At 36.9% G+C, this 26,552-nt stretch overlaps 1 protein-coding gene across 1 annotated transcript in view; it reads left to right on the forward strand.

The window, feature by feature from the left end:
* The window catches only part of STAB2 (stabilin 2), a 92,807-nt gene that overhangs the window by 31,343 nt on the left and 34,912 nt on the right, over positions 1 to 26,552 (forward strand). The window contains exons 18-39 of the mRNA XM_029285325.1: positions 221 to 373; positions 1,721 to 1,780; positions 2,017 to 2,100; positions 3,153 to 3,239; positions 3,897 to 4,008; positions 5,391 to 5,571; positions 8,497 to 8,590; positions 9,673 to 9,831; positions 11,325 to 11,420; positions 12,562 to 12,657; positions 12,898 to 12,945; positions 13,408 to 13,544; positions 15,809 to 15,923; positions 16,956 to 17,033; positions 17,531 to 17,629; positions 17,714 to 17,821; positions 20,005 to 20,136; positions 21,122 to 21,250; positions 23,232 to 23,288; positions 24,346 to 24,429; positions 24,897 to 25,092; positions 25,965 to 26,060. Of these exons, the coding sequence (XP_029141158.1) occupies positions 221 to 373; positions 1,721 to 1,780; positions 2,017 to 2,100; positions 3,153 to 3,239; positions 3,897 to 4,008; positions 5,391 to 5,571; positions 8,497 to 8,590; positions 9,673 to 9,831; positions 11,325 to 11,420; positions 12,562 to 12,657; positions 12,898 to 12,945; positions 13,408 to 13,544; positions 15,809 to 15,923; positions 16,956 to 17,033; positions 17,531 to 17,629; positions 17,714 to 17,821; positions 20,005 to 20,136; positions 21,122 to 21,250; positions 23,232 to 23,288; positions 24,346 to 24,429; positions 24,897 to 25,092; positions 25,965 to 26,060 (2,401 nt within the window). The remainder of the gene's footprint in view (positions 1 to 220; positions 374 to 1,720; positions 1,781 to 2,016; positions 2,101 to 3,152; positions 3,240 to 3,896; positions 4,009 to 5,390; positions 5,572 to 8,496; positions 8,591 to 9,672; positions 9,832 to 11,324; positions 11,421 to 12,561; positions 12,658 to 12,897; positions 12,946 to 13,407; positions 13,545 to 15,808; positions 15,924 to 16,955; positions 17,034 to 17,530; positions 17,630 to 17,713; positions 17,822 to 20,004; positions 20,137 to 21,121; positions 21,251 to 23,231; positions 23,289 to 24,345; positions 24,430 to 24,896; positions 25,093 to 25,964; positions 26,061 to 26,552) is intronic.

Raw genomic sequence — 26,552 nt, forward strand, 5'->3', positions numbered from 1 at the left:
AAAATTCAATTCTGATTTAATAATTTTGTTTATATAATTAATTAAATATAACTAAATAATTCTGTAAATTCAATAAAATATTTTGGACTGCAAGTCTTTGCTTGTGAAGAGTAAGCATTAAGAATAATAGACAATGGCATAAAATAACAGAAACATTCTGAAATGAAGCCTAGTAATTTCAAAAGATAATAATCTCAATTTATGGTAATAATTTATGCAGGGGCAAGTCTTGGTCAATGGAAAGAAAATAGAAGAAGCTGACATTGCTGCAAAAAATGGCAGAATTTATACTCTTTCTGATGTACTTATACCTCCTTCAATAATTCCAATTTTGCCACAAAGATGCGATAAAGAAAAATCTGAACTTAAGATGGTAAGGTTCTTCCGTCTTGTAAAGTTCAAAATAGTTTCCAATCAATATTTGTTTCCTTTTTTGCCTTCCTTCTCCTAATTAATTAAATAATATTTACTCTGCTTGTATACTCATTTCAAATGTTTCTGGACTGTTCATCATACCATGCATATCCAGGGAATGTACAATATTAAATATATTTTATAAATTTTAAAATTGAAAAGAGAGAGAGAGATTGCATTTTGTATCTATATGCATATATACATATTCCCACATATAAACCAGTAGCTATAAGTATCAGAATATCAGTAACATCATAAATATCAAGAAGAATAGAATAGAATAGAATAGAATAGAATAGAATAGAATAGAATAGAATAGAATAGAATAGAATAGCTTTATTGGCCAAATGTGATTAGATACACAAGGAATTTGTCTCTGGTGCATAGGTTCTCAGTGTACATGCAAAACAATAGTAATAGCACTTAGACTTATATACTGCTTTACAGCCTTCTGTAAGCAGTTTATAGACTCAGCATATTGCCCCCAACAATCTCAGTCCTCATTTTACTGACCTTGGAAGGATAGAAAGCTGAGCTGATGAAAATCGAACTGCTGAACTGCAGGCAGCCAGGAGGCAGCAGAAGTAGCCTGCATTCTAACCATTGCGCCACCACAGCTCAACAAAGTAATAATAATCATAATAACGAAGGATAATTATTATGATTATTATAATGATATCAATAGAGAAGGTAGAGGTAGAGGAACAGATGAGAATGATAAAAGTAATATAGCCATACTAGAAATATTTTCAGCACATTAGCGTGTCAGATATATTCAGCATGTCTACTTTTCACCTGAAGTTCCTCTGTCAGGATTTCCATCCCATGCCAACAAAGGAAAGCTAATTTACCTGCCAAGATCATGTCTGTTTGAAAACATAGGATGGTGTAATTCTAAGAGCTCTTTGAAGTTGGTTGTTTGCTAATCGGGTAACAAAATGTCTGCAAGCAAATAACCAAACTCAAAGGATACCTAGAACTCCATAGTTCAACCTTAAGCTACATATATTCTCTCCAATTGGTAAAATATTGGCTTGTTAACGTATTGATTTAGGAATTGATTAGCAGAATATGATTTTTTTAAAAATCAAGATGGTAGCCATGAAAGTGTAATTGAAGCTCCAGCCATTTTAACGTCTATCAAAAAACATTAAAACGTTTTAATGTTTTAACGTCTATGAAAAAAACATTAAAACTTTAATCACACTGTCATGGCCGCCACGTTGGCTTTATTGACCTTACTTAGTGAACAGCCTTCATCACACCTGTCAGTCCAACTTTCCTAAAATGAATGGTCTCATTTCAGGGAACTTGTGGAAAATGTACACTCCGTAGAAACCGTTGTCCAGAAAATTCATTACCTGTTGTAAGTAAAAGCATCAACTATACAATTAATAATTAGATAATAAATAAAATATTGACGTTTTCATGCATTCCAATAAAATTTATTACACCTCATATCACAGAAGAAATAATAAAACCAATCAACATTTTATGAATATGAGGTTTTTTTCTAGCAGAACTCCACTAGCTGCCTTACAGTATATCACTGATTACCCCTCATGGTTAAAAATATTTATGTTTTCTTTTTTAATAATCCAGAAAAAGTTAAACAGAAAATGCATCTACCAAGATTCATTCGTGCTGAAACATGGGTGTGCTCAGTACTGTAATGTGACAAAAAAGGTAAGAGATGAAAATCAAGGTGCGAAAGACTTTAAACCTTCATTTTCTCACAGTCTCTGTGCAAGATGTAACCTGATTGATTGAATCCCATAAGGCAGTGTTTCTCAACCTTGGCAACTTTAAGACAAGTGGACTTCAACTCCCAGAATGCCCGGGGTATTCTCGGAGTTAAAGTCCACTCATCTTAAAGTTTCCAAGGTTCAGAAACACCGCCTTAAGGTTCATAGGTATTGATTATGTTTTGCCCAAAATATTTAAAAAGAATCACAAGTGATGGGAGTCACTGCTAGTATCTCTGTTTATATTATTGATCAGACTGGTTATATTCCAAAAGAGTGGGGGCTGGTAATAATATTCCCAATTTATAAAAAGGGCAGTAAGAATGGTCCATCCAATTATAGGCCTATCAACCTTTTGAGTGTCATTAGCAAATTTACCTGCTAAATATGTAAATCACAAGCTCCAAGCCTAGTTAGAGAGAGAGGATATAATCCAAGATGAGCAGGCAAGGTTCAGAGAATGGAGGTCATTTTGGGGGTCTACCATCTTGTACAATAGCACACTCATAAAAAGAAATTCTCCCTCTTTGTGGCCTTTCTAAATTTTAAACATGACTCAACTGACTCAATTTACAAAAATGCTCTTTGGGGAAAAAAACTATTGTCATTCATCTTCTTTTTCTGATGGAGAAATTATATTCCCATACCACCTTAAGCATGAGATGAAAATTGGGGAAAATATTTTAATTAACTTCTATTGTGTTTGCAAACCTCCATTTTTCATGTGAAGGTTAAATTGGGTAGCTCAGGAAGTTTATGTAAAGATTTTCCCTGTTTGCTGTTTTTATTTAATTCAATCACTTTCAGCTCTGCTGTCAATTAATTGGAGAGATGTGATTCAGCAATCTTTTGCAACAATGTACACATTCTAGTGTCTGTCATTTGTGGATCATGTTAATGATCAAAGGGGGGGTCAGAGAGAGCATGGGAATAAATCTATTTTTGAATTAAAGTTTCTACAATTATTAAAATTCATCCACACTTCTTTCACAGGAGCCTGAGTGTTGCAAAGGTTTCTTTGGCTCTGAATGCAATCATTGTCCTGGTGGCTTTTTGAACCCCTGCTCTGGAAATGGCCAGGTAAATAAGAGTACAGGGAAAGAGTACAGAGAAGATCAACAAAGATGATTAGGAGGAGGCTAAAATATATAAGGCACAGTTACTGGAATTGGGTATGTCTAGTTTAATGAAGAGAAGGACGAGGGGGGACATGATAGCAGTGTTCCAATATCTCAGGGGCTGCCACAAAGAAGAGGGAGTCAAGCTACTCTCCAAAGCACCTGAAGGCAAGACAAAAGCAATGGATGGAAACTAACCAAAGCAACCTAGAACTAAGGAGAAATTTCCTGACAGTTAGAACAATTAATCAGTGGAACAACCTGCCTCCAGAAGTTGTGAATGCTCCAAAACTGGAAGTTTTTAAGAAGAGATTGGACAGCCATTTGTCTGAAATGGTATAGAGTTTCCTGCCTTAGCAGAGGGTTGGACTAGAAGACCTCCAGGGTCCCTTCCAGCTTGATGATGATGATGATGATAGCATGCAAATGGCATTATCAGGATATATTTCATCATTTGTAGCTAGAAAATGGGCTCCATTCCTTGATTAGTTCCAATCAGTGATTCATCTTTCTGATGAATATAGCAGGAACTGTCAGCTCTAACTCCTCTAGATCAATGACTTCTAACATCACTTGATGGCCATATTCAAACTTGCATTTCCCCCCCCAAAAAATGCAGTGTATGGATGGGATGGAAGGAAACGGCACTTGTATTTGCAAGAGTGGATTTGAAGGCTCGCAGTGTCAATTTTGTGCAGATGCCAATAAATATGGATCACAATGTGACAAAGGTAAGCATTCCTGTTTCAGAAGATAAGGGAAGGAGCTATTTGGAGGCAATGCAAATGCAAACTCAGCATGGAGTGTCAGATCCAAAATCAATGGAATCAGGGTTCTGCCCAGCCATTGGGACTTTTGCAGAAACTTCCCACTGCATCCTTTTGCAGCTACAAAAGGCTATGCTTGGAAGGTACAGATACCCTTCAGAATGTCATAGATGTGCTGTTGTGGTTACAATTTGAGTAGAGAAACACATTCTTTAAATACCTGCTAATTTGTCATTATTTTTTATAACTTACTAGACTAGAGCACACCTTATATGTAGTTGTTCCCAACTTACTTGCAATATAACATTTCTAAAGAAAAATGAAATCTATATAGATCTATTTGCACCAAGATAGACTATAGTTTAAACTATAAATTTAATTTAAATATAATCAAAAATATTTGATTAATTATTTTGGCTGCTGTATTTATTTATTTATTGCATGTTTTTACTTTTTAATGTTTTTAATTATTTTATAATTTTAGAATTGTAAGCTGCCCAGAATCATTTGGTTGAATGGATGAATGAATGAATGAATGAATGAATGAATGAACAAATATGATTTTAATGCCAACTTGTTTGCCCTTTTAACTGATTGGTTTTTTTTCTTATTCTGTGTTGGTATTTGTTGTAATTACCAACTTTGACATTGAGTATTATACAGCAAGGGGTAGAATACAAATATTTAATTGTTTCTCAGCCTTTTGTTTTCTAACTATTGCTAAACACTATTTTTATGCCCTGGTACCATAGAACTCAGAGCTTTTCCATATATAAATAATGAGAAACTAGGATTTGATTTTTTATATATATGTTTCTATAGGTGGTATTAATGCCATAATTTTCAGCATGGCATTTAGTTCTATTTACTGTTGTTGTTTAACTAAGGAAAAATATTCTCCATGAGGATGAGGTTATCTTCAGATTGATATACATGGATCAACTTCTTTCTGTTTCCTGTCTTATTTCTTTATCCATCATTTTTAAAAGACAAATGCTGTTTTAAAAAAAAAAGCCCTTTACTATTCATTTTGCATCCATTTCAATAAATCTAACCTAAGAATTGCACCAGAAATTTCAAGGGAATAACTGCAATCTAAACTATTTATTTTAGACCAACAATTGCAGGTCAAGTCAGTATGCTTAAAAATAAATTGAATAATGTCCCTAAATATTGGTATCCTGAAAACAAGGTATTTCTTTACTCATTCCATAAGCAAATGTCAAATTAGTCTAAGAAATATAACCAGAGATTTAATTGCACTTTTAAAAAAATATGACTCCAAATTATAGGCCTCTTTCATTTAATTCACTGATATTCCTCCCCACCCCTCAATCCTTCTGCAGAATGTATGTGTGTTCATGGAAACTGTGACAACCAGATAGATGGTGATGGGAGCTGCCTTCCTGGTTCATGTAAAAGTGGCTATGCTGGAGAGCTCTGTGAAGCCCAGGTGATGCCATGTGGGCTTTTTCTTCAGTTCTGTGATGTGCATGCTGATTGCATCTTGAGCAATGGTACTATGAGGTACGTACGTTATGTACATCTCATTTTTTGTGTGCCACTCAGGTACTTTTGCTAGGAGTAATACTTACTTTCTCACTTATTTGTTTTATGAACATTCTTGCATATACTTGTAATTTTATAATTGGCTTTTTTTCTTGTCTATCCTATCTGATTATGCAACACTTCAAACAAAAGAGGACTGATTATTATTGGTACTGTTTTTCACCTCATAGACTAACATTCCTCCGCAAGGGAAGTGTCAGACTGACACAACCTAAACCTCTAAATAGAAACGATCCTTGGTTCCATTCGTTGAGAAAGGTATAGTTTTATTAGAGGTCAAGGGTACTGCAGTATTGCATAGCCAGAACTGAGAATTGCGTGCCAAAATCCCTAAAGTTCTACTTCCCCCCGCCAACTGTCCCTCGCTGCCCACTGCACTGTAACCAATTGAGTCCATGCAACATATTTTCATAACAATCAGTCTACTCTAAGAGCAGCTTGGTATGCATGCCTCTCCTTCTTCCAGCTGGATGACCTTGGGGCAGCAAGGAGGTACAATCTCTAGTTTTGATTCCCCATGCATCTCCCTCCTCATCCCCCCCACCCATAGTTCATGGTAGTCTATCACCACATAACAGCGAAGCACAGCAAGCATAAGGTGACAGCTGATAGGAAGGTCCTCACAATCAGTTTCTGTAAGAGAAGAGCAGGCAGAGCTTGGGGGCAGAGTCAAGCGAGTAATCAACTAAATCCAACTTCTCTTGAATTCAACTCTTATCTAGTGCCAATTCAATGCTGACCATTAGTTGATTCAATTCTTGTGTATAGGCATGTGTAATAAATCATCTTAACTGGAACTTAAAGTATGGTTCTGATTCTTCATGTTTGACAGTTTCCTAACTATTTCTTTTTTATTTCATACCATACACAGATGAGCATACAGACATTTTCATACTCACAAACTGGCTTTTGATCCATTGTTTCAACTCACCGTGTATTATAGTAAATTTCCACCTTTCCTGACTGGCACTCAGAAAGACATGTTCCTTGCCATCTTCATAGACAGATCAGCCAGCAATACATCTTCTTTTGACATAGATTTTATTCCTGCATACTGGACTCTCAATATAATTTCCTCCACCTGCATAAAATGCAAGTAGCAAATTGCAAAAGCATATCCAGGTGATAGGAGTGAAGTGCAACATGGCTGGTCCTTGGCAAGATGATGCCTCCTAACATTCTTGAATGCTCAACTACATATCAAGCCTTCTGTACTATAACTTATCTTCCTGAGGTTCTTTCTCTTTTTCTCATCCATTTCGATGTTTCCTGTTCCATTTTTTTTCTCTCCCTTCTCCCTAACCTAATGATGAAACTAGTTCTGATTTACTTCTGATTTCCCCAAAACTATGCAGTCTCTTTGTTTTATTAGTCAGCAACCAAGGGAGGGAGGAGATTACATATTATTTTTAAAAAAGCAGCAGTTATAAGGAGAATCCATCTGGGCTTTGGATCCTTGAATCTTTATTTCAATCAGGAGCACCTTTGACTACCTACAGCTATACCACAAGTTATAAACAAAATGAATAGAAACTATCTTAGGAGAATAATACATGGATATTAATCCTTATCTTAAACTGGCTACAGGTTGTCCTTCATTTATAACCATTCATTCAGTGACCAGTCAAAGTTACAACCTCACTGATAAAAATGATATGACTGTTTTTCATGCTTACATTGCAGCATCCTCATGGTCACATGATCAAAATTCGGGCAGTTGACAACTGGCAGGTATTTATGACAGTTGCCCTGTCCCTGGGTCATGTGATCACTATTTGTAACCTTCCCAGCTGGCTTCTGACAAACAAAGTTAGTGGGGGGAGAGTCTGATTCACTTAATGGCCACATGAATCTTTTAACAACCGCAGTGGTTCACTTAACAACTGTGACAAAAAATCGTAAAATGGGGTGCAACTCACTTTACACCTTCCTTGCTTAGCGATGAAAATTTTGGGCTCACTTGTGATCGTAAGTCGAGGACTACCTGTTCTGCTCTCCCTGCTCTGTCCATCAGTGGTTCTCCACATTCTATACTATTCCCAGTCCTGATAGCTGAGAATCTACAGTTGTAGATATCATTAAAGATCTAAGAGCTTATATTTTGGCCATAAAAGCAGATGTGTCATTCAGGATAGAGACAGAAGTCCAACATCGAAATAATGAATTGTTTCAGATTTTTTTTATCAAAAGAATCTCTACATCACCCAAATCCACTAAGACATCTAAATGTCCTTGATCTTCTTACTAAGCATGAGGTGCCCTTATAGTACTTGGTTGTTTAGACCAGGGGTCCCCAAACCTCGGTCCATGGACCAGCACCAGGCTGCAACATGCCAGCAACCGGGCCACGCAAATAAGTGAAGTCCCATCTGCAGGATGCAGGCAGCACACAAACACACACACCCTCCTCTGGTCCACAGAAAAATCTTTCTCCACAGAACCGGTCCCTGGTGCCCAAAAGGTTGTGGGCCTCTAGTTTAGACCTTACCTAAAAGACAGAGCTCAAGAAATTAATTTCCCTAGAACAGAAAAACAACTCATGCTCCATCACTGGACTCCCCCATCAAGGCACATATTGCCAATGATAGCTATGATAAGCTATGCTTATTGGTCAGAACATTTTCCAAACACCTTTCTTCACCCACAGGAGTAAAGATACAACTAACTATTTATTTCTCCTTCATAGCAGCAAAAGCCTGAAGAGGAGAATTGACTTTTTGAATGATACAGTAACCTTTATTAAAATATCCTGTAGGTAACAGACAGGATAAACCTCTCTCTGAAGCTCTGGAGAATTGCTGCTGTTCAGTGCTGAAATGTATCTTTAGCTGTTTTGCCCTTTCCACTCGTATTAATTCTACACTCTGTTATGTACAATTTTAGCTGTGTTTGTAAACCTGGCTTTGAAGGAGATGGAATAATTTGCAGTGAAGTTGATCCTTGTGCTGGTATAAATCCACATAGCTGCAATGCTAATGTAAGTATACATTTCTTAAACTGTAAATATAGACCTAATCTTATTTGGTCCCATTTAAATTTTGAATTACATCTTCCAAATTGATATTATTTTCCAAATAAAGACAAATTTACATTTAAAATAGCCATTACCAAGGGTAAATAAAATATTTGTGTATCTCAAATTGGTTTCATTATTTTATTTAAAAGAGTGATAGGCAAAGGAAGCAAGTTCAGGCATCAATCAGAATAGAGCTGGAAGGGATCTTGGAGGGTTTCTAGTTCAACCACCCTGCTCAAGCAGGAGACCTTATACCAGGGGTAGTCAACCTTGGCTCTTTTATGACTCGTGGACTTCAACTCCCAGAATTCCTGAGCCAGCAAAGCTTATACCATTTCAGACAAGGGGCTGTCCAGTTTCTTCTTAAAAACCTCCAGTGATGAAGCACCCATAACGTCTGGTGGCAAGCTGTTCCACTAGTTAATTGTTCTCACTGTTAGGAAGTTTCTTCTTAATTCCAGGTTGCTTCTCTCCTTGATTAGTTTCCATCCATTGTTTCTTGTCTTGTTCAACATTTTACTGGAAGCACTTTCCTCTTCTTTTTCTGGTACATGCATAATTTCACTAAAGGAATACAAACAATCATACAGGTAATTTTCCAAGTGCAGTGCACCTGTTTTGGTTTTTGGTTTTTTTTGCTTTTCATAAGTTCATAGTATCTGTTTTAATTATTCAATCGACCAATGTATTTATTAATTGCCTAACCATGGATTTTTGACAGTTTAATTTTGTGAATAAGAACAGATATCTTTCTTGTTTTTAGGTTAGTTATTCAAATTGACCAAAGTGTTGTTTTTTTCAGCCGCGAGAGCAGTCATTTTTCAAAAATGAAAACCACACATAAATAGTAATTCTAGAACAGGGATAGGCTAACCTGCACAGGAAACCAGTGCATCATGAGTGAAATCTGATCATCTTTCTTACATTGAGAGATGTCATTGTTCCATGTTATTATACAATTTATAATGAGAGGTTACACTTTCATTTCCTCTCACTTTGTTATGCATAAAGAATAGCATTTACTTCCAGAAATATACTTGTAGGCAGAATGCATCAAGACTGGTCCTGGAACTCACAAGTGTGTATGCCAGCCAGGATGGACAGGAAATGGAAGAGACTGTTCTGAAATAAACAACTGCCTGCTGTCAAATTTTGGAAAGTGTCATACTAATGCTACCTGCCTATACGTAGGTCCAGGCCAAGTAAGTTTTCTTCTTGCTTAACTTTTTATGCCATATCATTTTTATGCAGTAATAATAGACAAGGTGCCAAATTATAGATCTCAATAATACAGAACACCCTTCTTCATGGGGCATCCTTCCAATATATTAGAACTGCAACATTAAGCATTTTCAATCAGTTTGGCCAATGCTGACCCTGATATATCTGGAGGGGACAACACTGAAGAAGACAGTTCTATAATGTTGGGTTCATGGTTTTTGCAATAATAGTACATTTTGGAAGCATACAGGCCATGGATAAGGAGGATGGACATAAAAGGAATCATAGCCATTTTAGAATTGCTGAAGCATATAACAATTGTTATATTTACTATCAGCCCTATATCAGCCTAGCAGAGCATTTTATAAGCACAAGGGGTGAATATTAACTCCGTGTGTGTGCACATACATGCAGATATAAATAAACACCATCAAGCAAACCCATATAAATGAAATGACTATTTCCTGATGTGAAGACAGGATACAGAAAAAAGATATCAGACAGATGTAATAGGAGAGGATGGTACATCAGTCATGAAGTTTCTGCTCTAGTATTACTAATTAATCAGTCATGATGGATACAATGGACAATCAAATTTAGAAACACATCAAGAAACAATAAGGACAATATAGTACTGAGGTTGACTGACAGAATCCAAGAAACTGGCTCCTCTTCAGATTTTAGATACTGCATATTTTATTGTCTTTTGAAAAATATTGAAATATATTCACTTTGATGCAGTCTTAACAGTAAGGCATATCATGAGTGGAATACCAAATAAATATAACCTGCTGTACAAAGTATACTGTCATGGTTCGATAGATGAGACCAGTAAAAGCAGAACTCCAAGGCTAGAGGTTTCCTTAAAGAACATGTTTATTGGCTACAAAGTATCGGCACAGTCAAAAGTGAAACCAAGTCTGGAGTTCCCTCCAAAGTGTTAGACAATGTTACAAAGTTGAACTTCCCACCCCAGCACTATGTAATCAACTAGATAGAATAGAATACTTTGGCGAGCTTTCTAACGGAAGGCTCAGCCCACCAAATTCCTAGGCAGTGATGACCTTGGTTCAAACAGGACAAAATATTGTTTAAGTTAACATTAAAATCACCCATCCCCCCTCCCAGTCCTGTGGCAACCGAAAACAAAAGAAAATAGCTTCAGCCAGGATCGTTGCAGTGTTGATATATACAATAGTTGAATCTGTGCATCTGCAGTCCTTGGCTGTTGCTCCTTGTAAGGGATGTTCAAGCTGTTTATATAACTTAATTCTGTGTTTTAGCACTGACACAATAAATGTAATGTTGAGTCAGCAGGATTTTCTGATTTTCAACTTCCGGCATTGTCCATTGGAATTGACAGCTGCCATACTTCATCCTAAACTTTGTTTCTCCAAAACTTTTAGTGATTTATAGGAGCGAGCAAATCTATTTCAAGCACACTAATTTATTCCTTATTTTCTATATAACACAGAATGATTGTGAATGTAAAGAAGGATTCCGGGGCAATGGATATGAATGTGAACCAATAAACTACTGTTTGGAACAAAACTGGAAATGCCATCCATTGGTGAGTTATTCATTTGGATTCGTTTATAAAAGATCTCAAATTCTCTGTAACTTTATTTTTGAACAATATTGAAATAAACTTTAGCTTGTGACTGGAGAACAAGTAGTCTTTCAGGATCCCCAAATGGGATGTTAAAATTGTCTAATCTTTACAACCCAATCATATGCTTTAGCGCTGACATTTTTTAAAAAATTGGAATGCTAGTAAAGCCATGGGAGAGTTCTGATTTTAACCAGTTGATATTATGAGTCTTTTGCTCAAACAATCACTTGGCCTGGTTTATGAAGATACTGAATTAATCTTCCTCCCAAAAAGCTATCACCTGCAGATTCTCACTGGACAGCCTCTTGACTGGAATTCTTTGGATAGCTTCTGTTCCTCCTATCGTCATCACATATTCTTATCTCAGTGTCTTATTGGCAATCAGCAATGGTTCAACTTGCAGATGAGCTCAGTGCAATGGTCTGAGAGTTGGACCTGAGCTCAGAATCTCAAAGTTGAAAGTGTGTCTTGGCAAGCCAAGCAGTTTCTCTTGAACTCAGAAAACAATTTAGTTTTCTAACATGATCCAGGAATATGATTGATCCAAGTATCTCTCCAACTTTCTACCAGTTTCACATTTCTTAACTGTGTACAATCAACTCTAGTTGTGGCATCAAAGTCACCCTAGATACCTCTCTAATGGATTTGTCTGTCCTCTGAAAATCTTGTACCAGAGGAGTGGTTGCATTCACACAAAATGAATGCCAGATTGGCAAACAAAGTCCTTCTGTCTTGTAGAAGCTATTTTTACAAATTGAGATAATAGCTTTCACCAGATTCAGTAAGTCTGTCATACCGAAAAATCTAATAAAAGGACTTTGATATTGGCCAAGTAATTCTTGCAATGAAAACAGTTAATTCATCTATTTGAATGAAAAACATTTGTCTTGCAAATGCTTTGATCCTCAAAGCCTTGTAGTTAATTGCAGTATGATTTAGTCACAAGCGTGTAAATAAGTACACTTGAGTCTTTCAACAGAAGCATAGCCAACAACTAATGACTTAGTAGCAGCTCATGGGCTGTCTTGTATGTTGTAAACTATGTCACACCAAGAATTCACAGTCACAATTGTTTAACAGGATTATTTATTCCACATAGGCAGTTTGTCAGCTCACAACTTCTGGAGTCTGGAAATGTGTGTGCTCAAAAGGATACGAGGGAGATGGCAGTATATGCTATGGCAACATTATGGATGTGAGTAAAAGCTCTCTTATTGATCTCATAATCATTTTCTAACCTTGTTTACATGTGTTTATCTAGTCGGGCAGAGACAAATGTGGGATATTAGTCATCCAGATGTTTCCTGAATTGAACTCCACTATATGTACCAAGGGATCAGGAAGCCATTGTTATGAACCTTTATGCCTACCAAGTACATCACTGTAACATAATAATAGTAACTGCTAATAGTAATTTATTTTTTTCCCTATTCAGGAATTGACTTCTTTGTCAGGCACAGCTGGCTTTAATGAATGGTTTAATGTGAGTATCTCTTCAAAACTATTAAGAAAGGGACTAATGGTGCAAATCTCTAGTTATGTATGTTAAGAAGAAAACCCCCTTGAGTTCAATGACTCTATTTCCTACAGGAGTTGCAACCTTAGTGGCAATTTGACTACTGGTTTTTACTATACATTATCTCTTTTCCAAAAATGATATAGTCACTTGTTGAGATGTATTAAACAATGAAGTTTAATAAAATTAAATATAATAATTAAATGTACTGGAAAAAAACCTTCAACTGCTTGACATTGATACTTTGCTCCTAAAAAAAATCTTATTGCTTTTCAGAATTATCAAGATTAAACTGCTGTTGTAGTTTTGAAGTACTTTCATTTTTATTTTACTATTGGATAATAATAAAAAATTGAATCCTCATGGGCTGTAGGAAACATTTCAGTTATTGACATACTAATAAGAATGTGTTTTATTCTGTGCCTCCAGACAGCTGCAATAAGAACTCTGTTGACAGATATGAGCAATATAACTATCCTTGCACCTTCTCACCAAGCAATTCAAAACATGGATCAATATACAGCTGCTTTTTGGACATCCCAAAACAACATTCTGCTCCTAACCAAGTATGATAAAGTATTTTGTTCATAATTATTCTGTTTATTTCATATATAGAGTTTAAAATTTCTTTATACCGTACAAAGATCTTAATTGTTATAACACATGTATCTGCCAAGTCATTACTCAAGTTGTACATTAGCAAAAGAGGAGCTAAAGATGAAAGGTTTTGACATACCTAAGAAAATAGGTCTAAAATAATTTTTAAGTCTTAAATCTTTCTTTGTAACCTGACTAGAAATAATGGAATTTAATCGATTCAGGCATCACCTGAGTTCAGAAAAGCAGCACCTAGATTTATAACAAGAGGTGTTGAACTTTACCATTTTAAAATGCTAAACAGGCCACACATGGTTAATATTGGCATGTGAAATATTGGAATGAAAAAACCACCAAACTATCCTTGAGCAAGAGACTGAACTAAAAAGTCAGAAAAGGCCATTTTGAACTCTTACCATGAAATCTACAGGTTCATAGAATGATTAGGAATCCTGAAGCTCAAGTCAAAGAAAACGTTTCTTTTTTCATTGTATTTGAACCCAGAACTTAATTTCATAACATTAGCAAAAATGCTAATGTTTTGCTCTGTTGGGTGAGCTAGGAGATAACTACTGTTTACTTCAGATTTAGAAGATTCTGGTTTTGGGAGGAATTAAGTTTCTATGAATGTCTTGTGGCACTTAATTTGTTTTTTGTCTTTTTATATCAGAGGTATGCTTTCAAGCCTCATGGTGATTCAGTGATGCAGTAGGGCAGCACCTGAGAAGCAACCCATATTTTAGCAGCTCAGGTGTCTTTTTCTATGTTTCCCTGAACATCATGTTCATTTATTAGTTTGCTAGCATGAAACAATGAAGTGCTTGACTAAGATCCAATTTCAAGATTCCTCTTAGTCAGAAAGCTCATAGCATGCCATAGGCTTATTGATTTATCTTAACAGAATCAGAGTTGGAAGGGATCTTGAAGGTTTTCTAGTCCAACTCCCTACTCAGGAAGGAGGACCTATACAATTCCAGACAAATGGCTGTCCAATTTCTAATTAAAAACTTCCTCTGATGGAGGAACCCATAACTTCTGGAGGCAAGCCATTCCACTGATCAATTGTTCTCACTGTCAGGAAATTTCTCCTTAGTTCTCCTTAGCTGGATCTCTTCTCGATAAGTTTCAATCCATTATTTTTTGTCCTGCCCTCAGGTGCTTTGGAGAATAGGTTGACCTCTCTTTTATGTGACAGCCCCTCAAATATTGGAAGACTACTATCATGTCACCTCTAGCCCTTCTCTTTGTTAGACTAGACATTCCCAGTTCCTGCAACTGTTCATGGTATGTTTTAGTCCTCAGTCCCCTAATCATCTTTGTTGCACTTTTTTTAGAGTCTCAGCATCTTTTTTTTTATATCGTGGTGACCAAAATTGGATGCAGTATTATAAGTGTGGTCTTACCAAAGCAATATAAAGCATTACTAACACTTCAGATCTTGATACTATACCTCTGTTGATATATCCAAGGACTGCATTGGCTTTTTTGGAAGCTGTAGCACACTGCTGGCTTATACTTAAGTGGTTATCTACTAGGATTCCTAGATCCCTCTCACAGTTACCAGATGCTATCTATTATATGCCTATATATTTGGTTTTCCTTGCCAAAATGTAAAATATTAGTTTTGTCACCACTGAATTGCTTTTTGTTAGATAGGGCGCAGTGTTCAAGTCCATCAAGATCCTTCTGGATGTCACCCAAAGATCCCTCACAGGATTGTTTTTGTGGGGATTCAAGAGAAAAGACTTCCCCATACATGTTGCCTTGAGGTCTCAGAGAAAAAAAAAATCAAGATATAAATTCAGTGTGACATAAGAATTCAATATTGATAATGAAAGAAACTTATGGCAGGATATAAATAACAAAACAACTGAAAAAAACAAAACAAAATGAAACAAAATGAAAACAACAAAGTATGATCACAAAGATGAAATAAAAAAAGAACTGGCATTGCATAGAAAATATGTGAATATTTATTTGAAAATATAATAGTGGATTCAACTGCTTACCTTCCATATGATTGTGAAATCATTTGTGGCAAGTAACTACATAGTAGAGGAGCCCATTTACAGAAAAGACAGCAGCTACTATATGCTGGAGATGATTATGGTTTGATTAGTGCTGCTGTAAGCTGTGAATTGGCACTACACTAATAGTTTTGGATTCAGAAAGCTGCAACTCTCTATAAGGAAGTCAATAATTTACATCATTTAAATATGCTTTCTCCCATTAGGCATCACATATTAAATGGAACATACGAAGTTGAGGATCTCCAAACCCTGTCACAGTCTAATGGATTTGCAATAACTTTGCAGGACAACTTCCTAACACTGACAAAAAGAGATGGGGTACGTTGGCCATTATGTTACAACCCATCACTTTAGGCCAGTGTTTCTCAACCTTGGCAACTTTACGATGTGTGGACTTCAACTTCCAAAATTCTTCAGCTAGCAACGCTAGCTGGAGAATTCTGGGAGTTGAAGTCCACACATCGTAAAGTTGCCAAGATTGAGAAACAGTGCTTTAGGCTGTTCCTCTCATATGCACTTATAAAAGATATGCCGAACTTGTGTTATCTTGAATTGAAACATGTTTCTCCAAAGAGCCAAAATGAGAAATCTTTTGTACCCTGAAATGTGACATTGGGACCATGGTATGACAGAGCTGAAACTGGTTTGAAAATAATTGTCTGGAATGGTATATAAAATATAATATAATAAAATAATTATTTTTGAACGTTTTCCTTCTGTTAAAAGCCACAGATGAGTGTTACATTGAGCAACTCAAGGTATATGTTACCAATGGGCCCAATCTTGTAATCTCATAATCTCAGATGAGAAAGGATGAAGAGTGGTTTCATTCCATAGAGCTAGGGTTAATGTTAATATATTACAGAATTTGGGTTGCCAGATCCTGGATGCAAAAATCATGACCATTAAATGGCAGCAAAATTTGCAGAATTTTTACCAGTGTACCCCATTTATCTGCCTAAAGGGACATGATTCAAAATGGAAAGTTGCAAATAGAAGAGAACATTTGGATTATACGGCTAAATGTCTATGGAGATTCTCAATCATCCATGTCATGGTGTCCCAAAGATGCTTTTTCCAAAAGGCGATTGGACTTTCTTGGTTTTTTTTTTCCTTTGAAAATACTTTGCTTCTCATCTAAGAAGCTTCTTCAAGAAAAAAAATCAGTTACTTTTTGGAAAAAAACACATTTTGGACACAGAAAACTGCAAATGTTAGGCAAAATTTGCTAACAAAAGTCTTGGCTAGAGTACCCTTGGAAGAACATAGTTTCTTACTTAGTCATTTTTACTAGAAATCCAGCAAATGTTATGCATCTTAAATAAGCTACTTTTGTCCTCTCTTTTCCAGAATTTTTTAATTGGTGGAGCTAACATAATATCTGGTGATATTGCAGCCACAAATGGGATTATTCATATAATAGATAAGGTATTTTCAATATTTTTTTTCTTAAATACCCCCAAGTTATTTTGTCCGTCCAACTGGAAGAACATTCTGTAGATTTTGAAAGTTTATTCATTATAATGTTTGGTAACATTTTTATTCCTAAAATAGTACTTCCTGATTGTGAACTTTGATTTTTTTCCCCTTCCACTAGCAAAATTTTCTTTTAGTAAATCATGTAAAATACAGTGTTAAAATCATGATATTCTTTGACCAAGAGTCATGCCTACTGTTGCCCGTTTTGTTAGGAATTTGGCATTTGTACAAAACTTTTGTTTTGGTATGAAGTGAATCTTTGTCATTCTTTGTCTGGAAATCAAGAGACAATTTTTAGCAGCTAAATTCAGAATAATGTTTTTTGGTCTCTTGAATTACAGATATATACTGATCATTATTTATTTTCCTATAGTATTAGATAGGCTGAATCTTACTGCAGCAAAATGAATTGCCTGAATCTGACCTGGGTTTTTTTGTGTTTGCAGGTTCTGGCACCTCTCAGAGGAGTGAGTAGCACTTTGCCAAAACTGCTTCCTCGCTTAGAACAGATGCCGGACTATTCCATTTTCAGGAATTATATTATTGTAAATACTTATGTTCTTATTAAAATTGCCACGTATAATCAAACAAACGTATTTCATAATTTTGCATTTGTTTTTGCATAACAGCACTACAACCTGGCAAATGAAATAGAAGCGGCTTCTGTATACTCGGTTTTTGCTCCAAGTAATAACGCCATTGAAAGTTATCTGAAGGATAAACAGTCACCATCTCTAGTATGTATTATCTCCCAAGCCTTTTCTTAAGAAAATATCTTTAACTGAGGTTTGTTTGTTAATGATCCAATTGTTCAGAGCAGAACTGGAATAGTAATAACCATTGCTTACACCAGTGGTTCTCAACCTGTTTAATGCCGCGACCCCAACCGGTCGTAAGTTGAGGACTAAACCGGTCGTAAATCGAGGAGTAAACCGGTCGTAAGTCGAGGAGTAAACCGGTCGTAAGTCGAGGACTACCCAACCGGTCGTAAGTCGAGGACTTTCCCTGCCCGGGAGCGCCGCGCATGTGTGGTTCCGCCCCCTGCAACGGCCGAGGCATAGCTGGCAAGCGGCAGAGACGGAGCAGGCCAACCACCAGCTGGCCCAGCCCAAGGGAGGTAAGGCACCCGCCAGAAAAGGGGGAAAAAATGGCGGACAAAAAAAATGGCGGACAAAAAAATGGCGGACAGCCTTGCTTGGCGACCCCCATGAAATGGTCGATCGACCCCAAATGGGGTCCCGACCCACAGGTTGAGAACCACTGGCTTACACATTGTAAGGGTGTTGGTGAGCATTCTGGCATAAGGATAGCATGTTTTCTGCAGTTCTAAATAAGCAGTGTCTGAGTGAGATGCATTAACTCTGCCTATTCTGGCTGAATAACTGACTATGTCTTTGCTTTGGAGCATAAGTCCATACAGGTAGTCCTCAACTTAGTGACTTCATTTAATGACTGTTCAGAGTTACAACAGCACTTAAAAGGGGGGGGGGTTATGACTGTTTTTCACACTTACAACTGTTGCAGTATCCCCATGGTCACATGATCAAAATTTGGATGCTTGGCAACTGGTTCATATTCATGATGTTGCAGTGAATCACTTAACAACTCTGGCATGAAATGTCAAAAAATGAGGCAAAATTCACTTAACAACTGTCTCATTTAGCAACAGAAATTTTGGACTCAATTGTGGTCCTAAGTCGAGGATGACTGTAATGACCTCTAATTTGTCCTTGACTCTTTGATATTGGGCCCAAATAAAATTAGCATGATAAGGCACCCAAGACATTTCTGCAGCCAACAAGCAAATTGCTATCAATTTGCAAGAAGGGGTAGATCACTTTGTTCTTTTCTATTTCTGGATTGCCAAAATTCTGCATCAGAATGAACCCAAATGAATAGATTCATGAATAAATCATAAGAGGATGATAAGATAGATAAATAGAATTAAAGGGAGTATTCAAAATCCAGAATAGATGGTGACTGAACAGAGAAATTTGTCACCATTCTATAAAACACAGCAGGAGCAGTGCAGCAAAGTGATAAATGAGTTGTGATTATTAACCAAATCACTTATTCTTCTAAAGCTAACTCATGATGGTTCCTCTTTGCTTTTATAAAATAAGGATAAGCAGATAGTAAATTAATACATTAGGGGCATCCACAGTGTATGGTTAAAAAAAAGGTCAAGATGGTGGCCACAACAATGCTGTCAAAACTCCATCTGTTTTTTTATGTAACCCATATATATAAAATAGATGACCCTTTGATTATACCATTGTGGACCCATTACTCTCAAACTCAGTATATCTGAATAAAAATGACAACAGAACTCAGGAGGCCTTAGAATCAAATGCAAGTCATGTTTTTATTTAAATCCAAAAGAAATGTGGAGTCGGCCTTCTAGAGAAAAAATCATACAGATGAGAAAAAAATCTTTTAATCTTTTCCCTTCTATGGTTTTTCTGATAAAAGGGCAAAAGTGGTTTTTGCTCTATTCTTGTCTCTCTGACAAATGTAGTGGGAAGCAAAAACTGAATAAATATATTTTGTACCTATGTAAATTCTGAATGTTTTCTTCCGAAAGTTCCTGTTAGAGATATAATTAATATAACCTATGACCTGGATGCTTTTTTCATTGCAGTTTTTGAATTAAATAGGGGTTTGTAATTAAAAAAAAAATACAAATCTTATTTAGCAGATAATCCAGAAAGTGTGCTCATATTGTAAATTATGATCTCTCTGTCATGACGCCGTAAGCTTGCTCTCTTTCTAAATTAAAATCCTTACATCCAGTTAAAAGGTAATTAGTAATAACATCTTCTGGCTGTTGAATGATGTTGACAACCATCTTTTTATTAGAAAAATTGGAAATTTGACACCCTGTTAAGTATTCAACAATCGCTATTCTTTGAAACCACAGAATGAAGATCAGATCCGCTATCATATTATCTTGGGAGAGAAGCTCTTGAAAAATGACCTGCATAATGGGATGTTCAAGACAACCATGCTTGGGTTGTCCTTCAGAGTAGGATTCTTCATTCATGATGCTCAGGTGAAACCAGTGTTCATTATCATGTCATTTGCTGTAATTTATTTATCTAAACACTTGCTCTTAGAAAAGATTTACATTGGCTTAATTGACTGTGTCAGAAAAGTCCCATTGGTTTCAGTAAGGAGGTTTTTAAGTCAGGCGGTTTTTAAGTCAGGCTCCCCAAGAGAATGCATTAGTATAAATGTATTTGCACTCTCAGTTAATGAGGCCACTCATTACATGTAAACATTAAATTTGTGCATTAAGTGCTGGGTTTGAGAGAGATCTTAGAAAGTAGGATTGAGAACACATGAATCAACATTAATCTTTGGCTTTAACTGGGAGTTATCTCTTTAATGTCTCTTTACTGCTTCTTCCAAGGCTGTATTTTTTGTAGCGAGATGGTCATTTTTCCCCCAAATGGTCTTAATCAGACTTTCCATATCTCATGCTTTCTAGACATGATGGAATATAAGCCCAGCATTCTACCCAGCATAATTATTAGTCATCACTTTGGGAGATCTACTCCAAAGACTAGATTTTTAACAGAGACAGCAGCATCCATAAGATCTTACTGCTTTCGTGATGAAAAAAATTTGTGATACTTACACACATGCTTTGCTCCTGTGGGGACAGTTGTCACCCTTGCAATATACTTAGAAAAAGGGTGAGTCTTGCATTGCATCAGTCTGATCTTCCTTATCCAGAGAACCAGAGTGATCCACAGTGATACCCAATAGTTTCATTTTCATGATTTAATCATATGCAGTTAAACTATATGCAGTTTAGTCGTAAGATAAGAAATAAACAAAATCTGTTCTTACAGATGTACAGTGGTTTGAATAAGATGTAAATTTTGCAACTGCAGACAATCAGATCAAGGTTTTATAATGCAATGACCTTTATTACACATACTGGTTGAATAAAATGGGAGCGGGAGTAAATGTTATGCAAGCTATATTTTTATAAGTAATATCTCTCACATATATTAACATTTTGTGCACAGCTCTACATAAATGAGGCACCTATAAATTACCCAAATGTTGCAACAGATAAAGGAATAATTCATGGACTGGGAAGAGTCATGGAAATTGTAAAGAACAGATGTGATATTAATGATACTGTGGTTGTAAATGTAAGTTGTGTCCTTCTGAACATGCATTGCATTTTTAATTAGCGTGCACTGAAAAAAATATTAATCAATATACACTTAAAGCATAATGATTTTTGGCTTGTGCTAAATATTAATGACATATGTTGCAATTAGCATTATAATAACACAGCTGTCTAACACAAACAACACAGAACTTTCTACTAATCTGGCTTTATCTAGTTTCTGTAATAGAAATATATATATGTGGATGGTAGGAGCATTTGGGGCTGTGACTGCTAACCTAAAAATAACAGAATAACAGAGTTGGAAGGGACCTTGGATCACCTCTAGTCCAATCCCCTACTCAAGCAGCAGACCCTATACCATTCTACACAAGTGGCTGTCCAGTCTTTTCTTAAAAGCCTCCATTGATGGAGCAACCACAACTTCTAAAGGCAAGCCATTATACTGGTTAGTTGTGGGTTAACCAGTGGTTAATTAACACCAGTGGAAATGGCTCCAATAAATCACAGGAAAACAGAGTTTTCTGTCCAGAAGACTGCAGTGGAAGGAACAGTTAAGATACTCTACAGAACCTTCAAACTCCCAGCCTCTGGTAAAGGACCTGAGATTGAGGAGGAAACATATAACCCATATGTATCAGAAGGGAATTTTTAATATATAATCTGCCTAATATTAAAACACTATTTCTCACCTTGGTATCATCTCAGTGTGTTGGAACACACCAGGTAGCCTAGGGCAGGCGTCTGCAACCTTGACAACTTTAAGACTTGTGGACTTCACCTCCCAGAATTCCTTAACCATCATAGCATAGCTGGCTGAAGAATTCTGGGAGCTGAAGTTCACAAGTCTTAAAGTTGTCAAGGTTGCAGACCCCTGGCCTAGGGAGAGAGAGTTATGCTGCAATCTGATAATTAATTATTTGACCAATTCAACTCTTATCTACCTTCCCATCTGTCTTTTGTTCCTGCCTCTCCCTAACTTCTAAGTTTGAGCCTTTATACCTTTCATGCTCTCAACAATTGTCCGGGCTTTAGCCCACACTTGGAATTTTGCATCCAATTTCAGTCACCACAATATAAAACAGAAGTTGAAACTCTAGAAAGAGTGCAGAGAAGAGCAACAAAGATGATTAGGGGACTGAAGGCTAAAACATATAAGGAACGGTTGCTGGAATTGGGTATGTCTAGTTTAATGAAAAGAAGGACGAGGGGTGACATGATAGCAGTGTTCCAATATCTAAGATGCTGCCATAAAGAAGAGGGAGTCAAGCTATTCTCCAAAGCGCCTGAAGGCAGGACAAGAAGCAACGGATGGAAACTTATCAAGGAGAGAACCAACCTAGAACTAAGGAGAAACTTCCTGACAGTTAGAACAATTAATGACTTGCCTTCAGAAATTGTGGGTGCTACAACACCAGAAGGTTTTAAGAAGAGATTGGATATTTGTCTGAAATGGTATAGGGTTTCCTGCTTGAACAGGGGGTTGGACTAGAAGACCTCCAAGGTCCCTTACAACTCTGTTATTCTTTTATTCTGATCTAGAAGGGCATTTTTGATGTAACGTTGTACCTACCCTAGTGTTTGAAATACCATAGCAATCTGAAGTCTATCTATTTGCATGTCAGTGCTCCCAGATTTTCCATCTCACACCATTCATTTTGTAAGATGTTCAGGACATCATTTATCATTCCCTCTTGTACAGCCTCACAACAATCTATTATGGATCAAGATTGAAAGGAAATGCTTGGGTCAATATCACAGTCTTTCCCTGTGAAGTACCATCTTTCGTCCACTAATTTTATTTTGGTTGACAACAAGAGGCAGATGCCAAAATAAGAGATACAAAAGAAAGAAAGAAATTGTATGAAAGATAAGGAAAGCAAACTAAGAAAGGAAATAATCAAAGCTGCTCTGAACATGCAAGATCTCTTATGCTTATCTGGCAATGCAGAAATGCTTTCTGGGTCTACTGTTTGGCAAATGTGTGTTTTCTTTTTAAGGGAAAGTGTGTACCCTGCTCACAAATATCTTTCTGCCCTACTGGAAGTACAATAATTGTAAGTATTTGAGAATGAAATTGCTAAAAAAATAGGGAGTAACATCCAAGTGCTAGTTTGGTGCAGTGGTTAAAGTACTAGCCTAGAAACCAGGAGAATGTGAGTTCTAGTTCCATTTTAGGCATAAAAGACTGCTGATGACCTTCGACTAGTCACTCTCTCTCAGCCTAACTCAGTGATGGCAAACCTTTTAGAGACCGAGTGCCCAAACTGCAAACCAAAACCCACTTATGTATCGCCGGGTGCCGGGTGGGTGTGGCCCACTCGGCGGGCACAGCTAGTGGGCTTGGCAGACTGGGTGGGCGTGGCCACTGGATGGGTGTGGCTGCAGTAGTCATGGCAGATTGGGTGGGCATGGCCACCGGATGAGTGTGGCTGCAGTAGTCATGGCAGATTGGGTGGGCATGGCCGGGGTGGGCGTGGCCACCTTGATGTTGCTTATGGGGAGGGACACCTGTGGGAGCCAGGCAGGGTTGGGGGAAATCCAGGGGGTCCTAGTGGGTGAGATGGTGGGCTCCCCAATAGTGGCTCCAGGCTGGCTGGCCTTAGGCCAGTGGTAGCAAACCTTTAGAGACCACGTGTGCTGGGGCGATGGCGCGTGCCCACAGAGAGGACTCCACGTGCCACCTCTGGTACGCGTGCCATAGGTTCGCCACCACTGGCCTAACTCATCTTATGGTTGCTATTGTGGAGCAAATAGGAGGAGAAAGAAATAGCCCAAGAAAGCCTGATTCAGCTGTTTTATTATTTTGGATTATCTGAAGTGGCTGGTCAGGACAAAATAGCATTCTTTGTTGCTTAAAATTCTAAAGAACTTACTTGTAAAGAAAACTGTAAATATTATCATGAATAGTTGATTTAAGAAATTTAATCACAGCAGGTCTGGGCCTCAGTTTTGAGTTCAAATGAAAGTCAATAGAGTTGTTTTATTTGTAAAATATTACATTATTTGAAGTATATGTAAAATACTACATCAAATTTAGAATAGTTTTTTGCAGTATTTAACATATGTTCTTATTAAATCTTTTTCACTAAAAATGGTTATTCTTTCATACAGCCAGGCAAGAAGGGGATCTGCTATTTTGTCTATCAGAGAAAAATGTATGTTGGATGCCAGTCAAAATGTGCTAAAAGTAGAATTGTAAGTATACTATTGTTACCATGTAAAAGAGGGTTAGATTTATACATTGCTCTGGGCCTGTGATACTTAATCCAAAAGTTGAAGGGCACCGAGCCTCCACATACACATCATAATAATTCAGTGGCAACATGGCAAGTTCTAGTGTCACAATTTCTTTAGCACTGAGCAACACTGACTTAGCATGCTTATTTATTAAATGTATATGCTGCCCACCTCATGGTTTGCAACATGTATTGTATAACTACAGTCATCCTTGGTTATTTAAGAAAAAAAAAGCCTAAACAATGATGCAGCACATTGGATGAAGAATGTGGTGGATTATTATGTATAATAATAAAGTTATGTCCCAAAAGTTATCTATGTGCTGTTGACAACCAGCTCAAGAATTCCATCCTTACTCTCCAGTTTTCTTTTTTTCCCCCAAGGATTCCAACTGCAGTAAGTCTAAAGTCTTTACTTCTTTTTAGACCAGAGAATGTTGTGCAGGCTTTTATGGCCCACAGTGTGAGCCTTGCCCAGGGTTATCTGGAAATACGTGTTTTGGCAATGGATTTTGCTTGGATGGCATCAATGGCACTGGGTCTTGTTCGTGTGAAGCAGGATTCGATGGAGTGGCCTGTGAGCTATGTTCTGAAGGCAAATATGGCACCAACTGTGATCAAGGTACTCCTGGCTTCAGGATCATTTACTTTGCTAAGTTTCCAAGTAATTGCAATAACAGTTGTAGCCACGTATATAACAAATTATGCTACCCCAGTCCTTTCACTTTTGTTTCTCGTGCACCACAATGAATTTCAGAGGGATTTCCTTGGAGTGCAATTTAATAAGATCCATATGCAACCAAGTGATTGAAGTGCTATCAATGAATAATCAAACATTTTATCAACTTGTTACTTAATTTTATCTTCTAATGCTTTTACATTTTACTATTGCATTTTTCATCGAGATACATATTTCTGAATAATGATATTGTTCATTGCCTGTATGCTTCCCAGTTGCGTATATTGTTTGATTTGTCAGCAAATCAAGCTATACACTTAGAAGCCAAGTCACTGAACCCTTTGTTTTTGCTTTTGATAAATAAATATAGTGTGCTGTTGTACACATGGAAGGGTCATTTAACAAATGAATTAACAATCATTCAATAAGTATGAGGATCCACTCTGCCATTTGTATTAGATGTTGATCAACTGCATGTAAAATAGCTTACTGGATCTCAGTGATTTCCATAAGGCAACCAGCTATAATTCTTCAGAATTCACTTCAGGCTTTGAAAAGAAAGAAACAGCACCTTTGTTTACACCACATTATGTGTGCTATACCTGTAATATTATAGCTTAGGCATTTTTTTAGAAAATGTAGACAAAGTACTATAACCGATGCAACTGCAAAACATGCATAAATTATCATGTTAAAATGTTTCAGTAAATTGAATCACAAAAAGCTACAAGAGATTAAGGAAGAGCTGAGGGTATGCTAATTGTTACTACTGTTTTATGAGCTATTCAGATTTAAAATCACCCCTTTATTTTTAGAATGTGCCTGCACCAATGGGAGGTGCAACAGTGGTATTAAAGGAGATGGGACCTGTGAATGTGATGTTGGCTGGAGAGGTGTCAAATGTGACAGCGGTAAGTGAATTGCTGCATCCTATTTCAGAGTTAAAAGTAGTAATGGTGTCATCAGCAGCTCTGGCCAAGCCTCTCTTTCAAAGAGACTTCATTCTCTGTACAACCACACATGTTTTGTTGCTGAAGGACAAAATAGCCCTCTTGCCTTTTGATGGATTAAAGTCTTCATCCTGGTTCATCCAAGCCGGGGATAAATAAACAACATGGCGACTGCTTTGGGAAGAAGGTTGCAGTTTATTGAAGAGCCAGAAAGATGGTTCTTGCAGGAAAGACCAGAGAAAAGAAGAGCTGAGCACATGGGTAGTATGTTTTTATACCCTCTCTAGCCTTTTGTTTGGAATAGTTTCCTGTTCCTGTGGCATGAACTTTGAGGATATTTCCTGTGTCACGTATTCTGACCTGAGTTTAGGTGTGCCTCTCTGGTATTCTTTATTTATTTATTTTATTTATTTTATTTTATTTGATTTGATTTATATCCCGCCCTTCTCCCAA

This window comes from Protobothrops mucrosquamatus, unplaced genomic scaffold (assembly GCF_001527695.2).
Source record: "Protobothrops mucrosquamatus isolate PMUCROS unplaced genomic scaffold, P.Mucros_1.0 scaffold1510, whole genome shotgun sequence".
Classification (NCBI taxonomy): Eukaryota; Metazoa; Chordata; class Lepidosauria; order Squamata; family Viperidae; genus Protobothrops; species Protobothrops mucrosquamatus.